Consider the following 13,564-nt stretch of genomic DNA (forward strand, 5'->3'; position numbering starts at 1 on the left):
TGCTGAATGGGCAAATTCTGATTGGTGACAGTTTTTATAGGCATAATTTGTTGTAACTGTCACTTTGGGTTTTCAGATTGGCATATGAGAGTTTGCATTTAGCTTGCAGTGTAATAGGCAGTCTTTGGATGGTGGAAGTTGGTTAGAGCATTTTCAGTCTTTTGTCATAAGATGCTGATAATAGCATTCATTGATATCAATTACTGTGGTCTTAGGGGCAAATAGGTAGCATGTGAATTCCTGCAATTTGAGAGAGGTCTGGTGAGCCTCCACATGTTTGTCAGCTCAGAAGAGCTCTGTAGATAACTCTTTTCTATGTATAAATTTTACGGCTCCCAGCTTTCCTTGGCCTGCAAAAGCGTTAGTGCTGTTGCATCCTGAAAAGGTATGCAGGCCAGTCAGTTATCTGATAACAGCAGTCTCAAGGAATTATGCTACCATAATAAGGTCAGTGAATCTCATCTCTTTCTGTGTTCCAGTTTGCTGATATATTGGTCAAGACATACCTTTGCTGAGCCCAAGGCAAAAGATAGATTATCTGTCTTCAGCAGTAATCATGACTGATTTTTTTTTTTTTTTCCCCTCCTCACTGTTTGAGGCACTGAGCAACCGTAAAACGTTGTTTTTTTTCCTGAGACGAACTGAGACATTTGATTGCCTACAGTTATTTTGTTACCTTGCATCCAAGGAACATCCATCTCTTGTGAGCAACATGCTTGTTGTGCAGTTTTATCATTCTCTGACCAAGAATTTGGTGAGGTCTGTTTTGCTGATAATGCTATGTAAAAACAAACACCTCCATTGTTTGAGCTTGTGTCTGGGAACTAACTTGTTCAAATGAATGCTTGCATTAAATACTCAACAGTGTGTCAATGACGTTCCTTTCTGCTGTGGGTAGGACTTCTCTGAGATTGTTATAATTGTTCCTTTCTGTTAATCTGAAAACACTTAGATTTCTGCTAGTCATTAAAAAATATATAAATATAAATATATATATATATGGCAGAAGATCTTTCTCAAGATGATTCTAGTTTTTACACTTGCTCTCTGTTAGTGATTTCGGTAGTCCCATCATCTGCCTGACCTAACTGACTTGCTGGTACACCGGTGAGATTTTTCTGAGGCTTTCTGCGTTCATGGACTTTTAGTTCTCACCAAGCGTTTTGAGTTAAGCTTCAATACTTGTTTGTTATCTTTAAACCTCAGGTATCACATTTGCAATGGTGAGATTTTCAAGAATGTGATTTTTGTGCAGCCTTCACAAAGAAATGTTTGGTAAAACACAACTGTGTTTGTAACTCTAGTGCATATTTATATTCAGTGATTAATTCTGTGTCACCGAGGGTAGATGTCTTTCTTATGGGAACCTGGTGGATTAGTAATCTAATTGTGTTAGCTTTTTTGAAGAAAAGTTTGAGGCATAGGTAGTACTTGCATTGAAAAAAAGGATAGACAAGTTTTTAGGTGCACAGCTCTTCTTGGAATCTGCGACTAATTGTTTCCCATATGTACTTGAATTTAAATCAGTTATGTTAACTGTTTAACCATTGTGAAAGAAAAGGTAGTTGTTATCTTTGGAGCAAATGAAGTTGTTAGCTAAAGGAGAGAAAATAAAGTTTGTAACCTTTATTTTGGGGGAGGACAGGCCTCCCCAAAAGGCCTTAGAAATGCTGAGAGTTCGGTTGGGGTGGGATGTTGGAAAAACGATAATGTGACACTTAGCCACTGTCTTTCTGCTGACCATTTTTATTGTTCTGTGGAATTATTAAATTTAATTCCTCAGCTTATCCTTTGAAGGTGTTTTGTAGGCCTCCATTGAATAATAGGCCTGATAGATAAAGAATGGAATAATTGTTTTGTGGAAAAAATACTTTTCCACTTATGTGTGATTAAGTGTATTAATTTTTAAGTGTATTAACTTTTTCTGTGCGAGATTGTTCTAACTCATGGTGGTTGTTTGATTTCACTGATACAGGAACATGCTTGGACACCAGCTGAAATACCATTTGTGTACTGGGAGGTACATGTGTATGACTGTGAACTTAATGAATTCTGTTCTGTGGTTTACTGAATTGTGAACAGAATATTCAACACTCTCTGCCTTTGAGCTGTTTTGTTATGCAAGCAAACACTGGAGTGTTTGTTGGCAGCTGATGCAGTCCTTGGAAGCAAAGGATGAAATCAATTTCTTATGTATTAATATATGACAATTTCCATGCTATTTATTGTTTAGTTAATAGGCATTATGCAGCTGAAAAGCTTTAATGAGTGGCAACAAAATACACTTTCATAGGTAATGTTTCCCCCCACCTCCCAAGTATAACTGTACAAATCGAACTTTGACTGAGGATAGTTATTGGCTAATTTGCCTTGGCTGAGGAGTTTGTCTTCTTTTAACGTATAAAAAACCATGCGACTGGAGTTGATATATTTGTGGAACCATAGTTTGATTCTGAGGACTGAGAAAGCCTTACTCACACATGATATTTAGATACAATATCTTTTCTGAAAACCTATGCTGTGAAAAACTGTTTTGAGCGTTTATTATTTTTAGTTTGTCTGCTTTCAGCTTTGCTTGTAAGTTATGAGTAAGAAGTTACCCAGTCAAAAAGTCCCTGAATACAGGATATGATATTTCCCTTTGTCTTTTGAATTAATATGTAGTGTTACTTCATATTTGACTTTCAGAAAAAATGGATTATGTTATTGATTTAGTCTCTTATCAGTTGGCTTCTGTATTTAGCATCGTAGCTGCAGCTAGTTGTGTGTGGGGTCAGTCACCTCCATTCAAAGTGAACAGAGATTATCTTTGTTAACAATGAAATACAGTATTACACTCCGATTCAGTTTTGGAAACAAATGAAAATGGAGTGCAGATGTGGACAGTTCTCTTAGGAAAGGCACTAGACTTATGCTTGTATTTTCTCTAGGTCTTATGGTTGTCCATACACACTTTGAAGCATGTCCACTGTCTTTTTTCTTCAGTATCTAGTTCTGTTAATGGTCTTTCCATGTTTAAAACTTGGATTTAGAAAATATAGGTTTTGCAGATAAAATAAAAAGTCACCTGCATTTTATAAATGAGACCATTTATAGCAAATGATGATCAGTAGCTCAGGCAGAGTGTTGTTAATGTAGCTATAATGTTTCCATTATTTGAGATAAACTGCCTAGTCCTGAATACACTGTCTAGTTTTGCATTGTGCCATGTAGATGCATATTAAATATGTTTCTTGTGGTTAATAAAATACTAGTGTTGAATACCACAGTTAATGAAGTACATGAGGGCTTTCATGTGTATATAATAAATTTGTTCTTGTCCTGCCTGCTAGTATGAATGTTGTACGTCATGCCGATGCTATAGACTTGTCACAAACCCAAGTAGGGTTACTCTAATACCCTACTTGAGAGTAGGGTTATTAAAACATTACCATCTTTTTCTCCTCCTTGGAGAACTCCACTTTTTATACTTTTCTAGTCCAGATCCTTTTCTATAGCTTGTATTTAACTATCACTTTACTTAAAGTAAAATAATAGTAATTAAAAAAGCCTCAAAGCCATATTTGCAACTACTGTTATCAGTTAAAAATTTGTAAATTAATTATTCTCGGTGTTAGTACATAAGAAACAATACCAGTATCCATATTCCCACAGCATCCAAAAAATCGAAGTATGAAGATGTTATCGACCTCAATATCTGTGCAGATTTATCCTGTTTACGTGTCTTTATTAGAGAGAAAAAACATAGAATATCTGAAATTCACATTGAAGGTAAGAACAAAATTTTCATTACAAAGACACAAAACTTCAAAACCAGAATAGTTTCTAAATTTTGTATGTAATTTTTTTAAGGTTTGGATAGCCAAGTGATCATGAAAAAAGCAGCAACAGAAGTGAATGCAAAATTAAAGAACATCATTATTGTGGATTCTGATGAGATGGCATTGTATAAGAAGGTATTATACATTTTCATGTCATTGGTATCGAGATGCTAAATTGAACTTAGTCTGAAATCACTTAGCTGTGATTTCTACATTGCTTTATGTTTGCTGGGAACATTCTTTGGTACAGGCAGAATGATAATCCCTCTGCTCCCAGAAAACCAGCGATTGTTGGGCAGAAATTGATTTTTTGCACCTGTGATTCCAGCTGCTCATTATGGCTCCTGATTTCATTGACTTTAATGGACATTATTCAAGCTGGGATTCTAGCCAAATATTTTCAGCTTGTCCAAAGATACTTTTTTTTTTTTTTTTAAGATAGAGGTAGTTAATGTTTCTAAGGCACTTTCAATTTAAGTACTATATTTTGTTTTGATATTCGTTCTCCTTAGCATACCTTTTTACATTAGAGGTACTCCTTTCTTTCTAAGGCTCTGTACATCACTGGAAAAGAAGTCTTCAACTTTAGAATGATATCCTATGTGAACGCTACAGATGGTATTGCATATACAAATATGGATGTTGTTGACAGTCGTATTTACCTAACTGTTGGGTGCATTCAAGTAGTTTTTGTCAACAAGTTTGTTTCCTCTATTTTGGTAAGTTCAATTGTCCACATGTTGTCTCTTAGAATACAGATAGCTATCCTAAGATAGAAATGTCAAAAACACGTGTGGGATGATGCCCGTTTTTAAGAACTTTTTTATATATTCTTGTAAAGCTTAGTTGGGGTTGGCAGTTGGGCTAATTAATTTTCTTCTCCATATATTTGTTGTTGTGGAATGGATGGCTAAGCATACAATTGTGTTTTTTATTTATTTGTTTTAAGAATTTGTGACAGCAGTTACACATGCACTCAGTTCCATGTTTATAATGTTGGAATATAAGTATTAAACCATGAAAACCAATGCCTTTTGCATAAATTCTGCCAAGGAAACCTGTCTTTTACTCACCAAATGAATAACTAAAACATAATTCATACAAGTCATTTTACGAGGTAATTGCTGTTAACATCTGATTTGCTAAGTATTCAGTATAGCAGTTGATTTTTATATAGGCGTATTTTATCACATGTTGGGGGGAGATTATCCTATTAAAGCATATCAGAAAAAGGAAGTAGCATATAATATCATCCTAAGATAGTTTGCTATTTAAAATATTATGATTCATAGTGTTTTTGAAATAATATAATTCTTAATATAACTAACAAGATCTTTATTTTTTCTAGGCTTTTATAAATAACTTTCAAGCTGCCAAGGCAGCAGTTACTGAGGCAACTGTTCAAGCAGCAGAGAAAGCAGCTACAGGTGTAAAAGAACTGGCAGAACGTAGTTCCCGATTGTCACTAGATATCAATATTAAAGCACCAGTTGTGATAGTTCCACAATCAGCAATGTCTGCTAATGTCCTGGTGGCTGATCTTGGTCTAATCACTGTAAAGAACCGATTCATTATTGCTAAAACAAAAACACGATATACTCTCCCGCCTGTTATTGACTCTATGACAGTGAAATTGAGTGAACTAAAGTTATACAGGTAATATACTGCTTAAGATACTTCTTTAAATTCACGTAATTCTTATGGGATGCTTCAGCTGGAAAGCTTTGAGAAGTTCTTTTTTTTGAAAGAATTAATGCTTGGTTGTTGCATGGTATACATTAAAGTATACTATTATCTTTAAATATAACAGTAAATTGAGAAAGATTTTGTAAAAGCAATTGAAATCTGTGGTTTAGGAGAAATAGCCATTTACACATCTCTTTAAATGATATTCCCTAAGCTGCCATTTCCTTCAATTAAAAGTAACAGACTCATGCATCATTCGCTACTTTGGGACAGGATGCATGGGTATTTTGATGGGTTTTACAAGGTAGCCATAACAGGAAAGTAATTAAGTCAGACAGCTGTAAAGAAGCAATTGAAAATGGGTCTTGGTGCAGGGAATGAAGAGTCGGCGGGCAGGGATTCTCAAACACAGCTGAAGAATACAGAAGAGAGAAGGAACTGCTAAACAGTGGACAGCAGGTCAGAGGTTTTCAGAACTTGTAGGAAATTAGTATGTTGCACACCTGGGATGTGCCTAATACCTCTCCATGCCAAGTTGGTGGTGTAGGGCGTCAGCTAGGGCATTCAAGTGTGCAGACCGTTTTATGGCACTATTCAAAAGGATGAGGCAAAGACAGAAATGTGCTCATATTTGTTTTCTCCAGAATGTGTGAGTGAAGTATGTCAAGTTGAGAGTATTTTGTTTCTGTTCACAGATCGTACTATGAGAGTGGTTCATTGCAAACTGAAGTACAGCTGCTGCAGCCACTAAATCTGGAAGTTATTGTTGAACGAAATTTAGCTGCTGCATGGTATAGTGAAGTTCCTGATATTGAAATATCTGGACGACTCAAGCCTATGAATGTAAGCGCTCATTTCTGAAGAAAGCTCTTAAAACAGCTGTGGGAGATGGCTTCATTTTTTTGCCCCTGAAAGCCCAAGCTCATTGTTTGAGTTATTATTTAGGTTATTATTTGACTTGAAGACATACAGGTTGAGTGAATTTTGTTGTTTCGTAGTGTGGGAAAAAATAAGCAAATAGCTTTTTCTTCTAATCTCAGTCCTGAATTTGATCTGTGATACTGCAGACAGACATTGTGGTACATATTACTGTTGCAAGTTAGAAAAGAGTGTGCTCTTACAGCCTCATTTTTTTTGGTCTGTCAGTATCTTTCAAGGATGGTTTGGAAAAAGTTGGGTTGTTTTTGTTTGTATTTTTGTTTGTGTCAAGACTTGATCATGTGCTGAATTCATATCTGTGGAAAGCTTGAGTAATGGTTAGTGCACATTTGTTTAAATTTAACTTTGGGAAATGTGAAGCAGACCAATTGCATGAAAAAAGTGGCTTGCAAAATTCACAAATGGAGCTGGTAAACCTTACTGTAAAGTACCTAGTGACAAAACCCCCATGACCTTATTTTGAGCAGCTATAGGTCAAACAATAAGTATGCCTTCTAAAAATCAAGTTCTAAATTGTAATTTTCCTGCTTTGCCTGAAAGACTGCAGATACAAAATAAAATAATGTGTAAACAACCTCTGATTTATAGAAGTTTAAGGTTTAAAGAGTTATGTGGATGAGAAAAATTTACTCGGTTCTTCAGTCTCCTAAGGAGATATTCAGATTAGATGAATTTGCTGTTTTGTTAAATATATGTTCTGAGGTATAAGTATACACGCTATCTGCTTTCTGGCAAAATTGGTTCAGAACGTCTTAGGCTGTTTTTAACTTGTTAATTCAGGATGACTCATGTTTTAGTCACCAAATGTTTTATGAACTGAGATGTTCTGAGTTTAATAGTGTGTTTTGTTTTCTTTAAGCTGATCCTCAGTCAGGAGGACATAACCACAATATTGAGAACACTAAATGAAAATATAGGCGGGAGCTCTGGTGCACCACCACCTTTACCAGAACCAAAAGATACAAATAGCCATTGTAGTGATGCACATAGTACTTCACAGCACTCTGCAGGTATGTTTTCTAAAATCAAGCACAGTCCAGCTTTTTTACGTGTTACTTTAAATTTATTACTTCTGTTGGAATTATCTTTATAAAAGAATACCTGATTTAGTTGTTTTTAAAAGTGTGCCTCTGTTACACTGGCATTGTTTACTGAGGTATACTTAACAATAATGATAATGAATTGGAGGAACTGTAAGTAACTGGCCTGGTGTAGTAAATGTTGTAGCATGGTGCGTTTTGCTGTAAGGACTGTCTTGTCCTACTGGCAATGATGCAATTTGCATCTAAAAGTCTGCTGGTTGGGTTTTGTAACACTCAACTTTGGAAAATTATGTTCATTTTATTAAGTATCTTCACAGGTTTTTTTCTGTAAGTGTGTTTACTTGGGTATGAGAAGACTATAAAATAATTTGCTTGATTTGAAAGTCATTTCCTGTAAATTTTTTTTTTGTATCTTTTTTCCCTGTGTGTGCTGGTTCTGTTGATATCTATGTTTTAGAACTGTTTATCTTGTCAGAATTATGGCATCACAAAAAGTTATTCCTATTAAGTAGGCATCATTGCCCCAAAACTGTTCAACATTCACTTGAAAAAATTAAAAAGAAGAAAACACTCTTTAGTTGAACTCTACATTTAAAAGTGAAAAATAACAAATATGTGACAATATGAAACAAATGAGGATAAAAGTAAACTTGTATTCATTGTAATTCTTGCACACAATACCATATAATATTAATGCAAAGTGTGCATTTATTTCTTAAAGGTGGCAAAATTGCGCATAGAAAATACAAGCAGATTATTTTATTTTGTCCAATGTGTGATATCACCAAAAATCATTAATGGGAGTATAATAAACCAAAAACATTAAAATGCAGATGGATGTATATGTGGAACAGAGGGGAGGTTGTAGTCTTTGTGACAGTCATTAGCAAGAATGTATATATTTTTTTCTTGTTTGCTGTCAGTTAATTTTCTTTAATATGAGTGTCTTCTAATTTCTGAAAGGTGTGACTGTTGTGACATCAGCTGTTGTGGAATTGCATTCACCTATTAAAATTAAAACAACGCTAAAACTGGATTTCAGATTTGACTCTCTGACTTTGGTACTGTATAGTCCAAATTCAAAACAGGTAAATAAAATTTTGATTACAAAGAGAAGGAAACAGCTTTGAGGTTGCTTAGAGTACTGGAAATTCTGAACAGGAGTATTTTAATTCCGACAACATGGTTTATGAATGGAGAAAGTGATTTCTAGCAGTAGTGACAAACATGTTATTAATGATGAAGAATTACTTTTAACTAACTCACCTGGCACAAGGAAATTGGATGAAATAGCATAAGCAATGGTAGCACATAATCTCTGGCATCTTCTGTGACTTGACTGAAAATTTACAGCAGACTTATCGTAGAATAAACTACAGTTTTTGAAAAAATGCAGAGGGATGCAAAGTTTTTTTAGTTATACATGCATACATAAAATGTGTCTATAAATAAATTGTGGAGAGAGATTGAAAATTAATATTACAATGGATTACAATTACGATGGATTAGTATTGATCCATTTTTACTGTTCTTATTGATTTAAACTTGCAAAACTTTTCAGTAAATTTTTGACTAAAAGTTCAGTGGCATTTTACTGTAAATGTCCTTTATTTCAGGTTTTGAAGAATTTTCCAGTACTTGGTTGAACACTACATAGTCTTATCAGATACAACTTAGTTTCTCACAGCATTGGTATTTTTACATATAACATATATTTTCAAACTTAAAACAGCAAACAAACTAGAACTGCATATAACAATTCTACCTTCTTTTGAAACACTGCCTCACTCTCACTAGTGTAAGGTTCCTATAGCAAGCTGGTGGAAAGGTAGAGTTTTGCCTTTATGGAGCTTTCTCTGTATATGTTATAGATTTTTAGGGAAACTGGCATGTTTTGAATTACCAGTGGGTTTATTTAATACATTGCTATTATAAACTTTACCAGTAGAATGTGATCACGCTTTTGTGTCGTATCTATTACCCATGAACAAATCTACAAAAATATTTTCATTTCAATTTAAACAGGCTGCAGTTATGGATCAAAGAGATGATCTTTTGAAGCTTGCAGAATTTAAATTAGTTTTGATGTCAGCTGCTGTCAAAATGTTATCAGATGGTTCAATGAATGCTTCAGTCAAGTTAGCAAACTGTACATTAGATGATAAAAGACAGTCAATCCAGAAGGCTACACCAAGGTCTGTGTTTTAACATAAATATTAAACTATTGCTTATTGGAGTTTGCAAAGAGTTGCAAGTATTTCTTATATTCTGTTGAAACTGTAATTTTTTGGTGCAAGTTCTTCATAAAGTATGTGTTGCTTTCTGTATACATGAACAAGCTTTTTTGTCTGTCTTGCATTTTGTTGCAGGTGCTGTTTGTGGCAGACCAATATAGGTGCTGTATTCAAACTTTAAAACTGAAATACATAAAAGCATATGGAAACAGATTTCACTTTCAGCTATGTTAAGGCACTGGGGCAGTAAGACTAGGATTTTTTTTGGTGAAGAGTAACAAACTGTTCAGTAACATGTAGCATTATGACACCATGGTATCGTGTTGTATGTAAGCAAGGAGTTGTAATGGTTTGAGTGCAGTTTGACTCATTAAGAACAGCTTTAATTAGAGGAGAAAAGTAATAGTTATGTAACTTTGAATATCTCAAAGCTATTTTTCAGAAGGACATCCAATTTTAATACTGCTGATATCCTTCTGCCTCATGCAGTTGAAAAATTTGGAGGGTGAATTGTTTTCTTTCTCTGTTCTTTGCCCTCTTAGTTTCTGTATTTTTGTTTTATGTACTTCTTTTGTGAAACCTTATGAATGGCAAATAGTGTTCCATGTGCTATTATACTTGTAAACTGGAAACAACATTATTCTAATTAGAAATTCTGATTTTCTTTTTTCTGTTTCTTCATCTGTGTTCTAAGTAAACATTCATTCTGTCAAATGAAAGCTATTTTCCACTCATTATTCCTGGTACTAAAAATTCTGTCATGTGTGTTCCTCCCTCTTTTAGTCCACTGTATATCTAGTCCCTTCAGATTACGTCATTTGCAATATCTGCGCGTAAGGATTTTCTTTCATGTAATCAAATGATGATTACCTTGTATCCTGATGTGTGTCCATTTGGACGTATTTTACAAATTACAATTGTAATTTACAATTTAATTTGTAAAAATATACAATTAATTTTTAAAATTGTAATTAGAATTGTAGAATTCTAATGTAGCATTACAAAGTCTGAAATCTGTTCTTTTGTGTCCTATTGAATTGCCTTTTAATCACTAAGAGAAAACAGACAAAAATGTAGTTCAGCCATCATGTCCAAGGTTTGTGATTGAGTAGATGAGAAAAGACTTCCTGAGTAAAGATGTTGCAAGTGTACTGCTGTCTTATTGGTGTTGATATTTTGTAGCATTTACGTTAATGTTTGTATTGGTCATGTTTTAAAATTTTGGGTGCTATTCTTTAGTGTACTTTTATTAATGTCATATTATAGCTGGAGTAAGAATCTTGAGAGTGTCTTTCAGTATTTGTGAGTGGCTGTTTTAGTGTCTCATTAAATGCTGTCTTAATTGTCTTTCAGGATGGTGGAAATGAAACATGGGTTTGAAAAGAAATTTATGGTGGATATAAGCTATAAGCAGGGGAGAGATGGCACTCTTCTTGACATGATTGTTCAAGAGATATACCTATGTGCAAGCATGGAATTTCTACTTACTGTTGCAGATATATTCCTAAAGGCTAATGCAGAAAGTGCTGCTGCACAGAGAAATCTCAAACAATCTTTACCTTTAAAGGATCAAGGTATTTACTGGAAATATTTTTGAATCTATATTTAACTATGCATTTAATTTTAGCATTATAATACTCTTAAATGTATAATATTCTTTCTATGTTATTTCTGGTATTTGTTTATGTGTATAATACAGTCTGTCTTAACCATTGACACCTCTTTCTTTGGACCACAGAAATTGGTTTGTGTCCCTCAGTCTTTAGGTGCTTATTTTGATAAGGAGCTCTGTCAGAGACAATAGAAATACCTTAAATGTATTCCTAAAAAAAATAAAATGGAAAAGGACAATTACTTCTGGCACTGTCTAGGTTTGTTCTGGCTATCTTAGCAATCTTAACAAGATTTGTAAGGAAGGTCACTACTACCGTCATTTTCATCCTTCTTGAAAATACTTGGATATACTGTATTATGCTTAACCATGAATTCAGCATGCCAATTACCACTTCTTAGAAATGTTGCCATTTCACTTGTCCACTTGCCATCTTCTCCCTGCCTCAGTAAATAGATTTCTACACCTGACATCAGAAGGCCATTAGAGCATCAAAGCAGGAAATGGGTTTTTCTTTATGCTTCCAAGCCTCAGGTAGTTTCCATGAGGTCTGCAAAGCAAGTGCCCCCTATTTCTCCCCCTGTACCCTAAAAAAATGCTATGCCTGCTATGATTTAGTAGATGATCAAACTGTAAGCAATTCAGGAAGTCTTATATAAAAGTATATTGGTAATGCAAATGCTACATCAAGCACTAGCACGCTCAGCGTTATTTTGCAGTGCAAGAATGTGTATGTTTGGCAGCTGCAGGGATTACTCTTTCAGAGAGAAAAATGTGGCCGGCATTTCCATAAGATCATATCCTAGCTGGCTGATGTAGATGTTTAGTGAAGCTAGGATTTAAGGCAGTTTCATAGATAATAACATCGGTGAAGCTGTTGTTCTTTTCAGCTTCGCTAGGAAGTTTCTTGGGACCTTTTGATGCATCTGAAGGTAATCAGAGCTTTAAAGGTTTTTTATCTCCAGTGAAGAGTGTAGAAACATGTTTCCATCTCAGGGATCTACAGGTTTTCTGATACCAGCACAGAGTTCATGGGTGCACTCTTTTTACTCCTACAAAAGATTATTGAGCCTAAAATGTTGGGCTCAATGCCTAGTCTTCTCATCGTTATGTTCTATGTACAGAAAGCGAAGGAATCTGGTAGACCTTGAGGAGCATAACCTGCCCCTCATACTAGGTGAAATACAGTGGAATACTCAAACCAAGTATGCAAATTGTATCACTAAGAAGTATTAATATCACAGGATGGTTGAGGTTGGAAGGGACCTCTGGAGATCATCTAGTCCAACCCTCCTGCTCAAGCAGGGTCATCTAGAGCACATTGCACAGGATTGCATCCAGGCGGATTTTGAATATCTCCAGAGAAGGAGACTGCACAACCTCTCTGGGCAACCTGTTCCAGTGCTCTGTCTCCCTCACAGTAAAGAAGTTTTTTCTCATATTCAGATGGAACTGTCTGTGTTTCAGTTTGTGCCCGTTGCCTTGCGTCCTGTCACTGGGCACCACTGAAAAGAATCTGGCCCCATCCTCTTGACACCCTTCCTTTAGATATTTGTATACATTGATAAGATCCCCCCTCAGCCTTCTCTTCTCCAGGCTAAACAGGCCCAGCTCTCTCAGCCTTTCCTCATAAGAGAGATGCTGCAGTCCCTTAATCATCTTTGTAGCCCTCTGCTGGACTCTCTCCAATAGTTCCATGTCTGGTACTGGGGAGCCCAGAACTGGACGCAGTACTCCAGATGTGGCCTCACCAGGGCTGAGTAGAGGGGGAGAATCACCTCCCTCGACCTGCTGGCAACACTCTTCCTGATGCACCCCAGGATACCACTAGCCTTCTTGGCCACAAGGGCACATTGCTGCCTCAGGCTTAACTTGGTGTCCACCAGCACTCCCAGGTCCTTCTCCGCAGAGCTGCTTTCCAGCCGGTCAACCCCCAACCTGTACTGGTGCATGGGGTTATTCCTCCCCAGGTGCAGGACCCTGCACTTGCCTTTGTTGAACTTCAGGAGGTTCCTCTCCGCCCACCTCTCCAGCCTGTCCAGGTCTCTCTGAATGGCAGCACAGCCCTCTGGTGTATCAGCCACTCCTCCGAGTTTTGTATCGTCAGCAAACTTGCTGAGGGTGCGCTCTGTCCCTTCCTCCAGGTCATTGATGAAGAAGTTGAACAAGACTGGACCTAGGACTGACCCCTGGGGGACACCGCTAGCTACAGGCCTCCAACTAGACTCT

At 36.0% G+C, this 13,564-nt stretch overlaps 1 protein-coding gene across 1 annotated transcript in view; it reads left to right on the forward strand.

Annotated features, from left to right (window-relative positions):
• VPS13A (vacuolar protein sorting 13 homolog A) overlaps positions 1-13,564 on the forward strand; it is a 124,575-nt gene that overhangs the window by 51,743 nt on the left and 59,268 nt on the right. Inside the window, exons 30-38 of the mRNA XM_067315406.1 lie at positions 3,655-3,771; positions 3,853-3,956; positions 4,373-4,540; positions 5,170-5,477; positions 6,203-6,350; positions 7,306-7,456; positions 8,453-8,577; positions 9,515-9,684; positions 11,077-11,297. Of these exons, the coding sequence (XP_067171507.1) occupies positions 3,655-3,771; positions 3,853-3,956; positions 4,373-4,540; positions 5,170-5,477; positions 6,203-6,350; positions 7,306-7,456; positions 8,453-8,577; positions 9,515-9,684; positions 11,077-11,297 (1,512 nt within the window). The remainder of the gene's footprint in view (positions 1-3,654; positions 3,772-3,852; positions 3,957-4,372; positions 4,541-5,169; positions 5,478-6,202; positions 6,351-7,305; positions 7,457-8,452; positions 8,578-9,514; positions 9,685-11,076; positions 11,298-13,564) is intronic.

This window comes from Apteryx mantelli, chromosome Z (genome assembly GCF_036417845.1).
Source record: "Apteryx mantelli isolate bAptMan1 chromosome Z, bAptMan1.hap1, whole genome shotgun sequence".
Taxonomy (NCBI): domain Eukaryota; kingdom Metazoa; phylum Chordata; class Aves; order Apterygiformes; family Apterygidae; genus Apteryx; species Apteryx mantelli.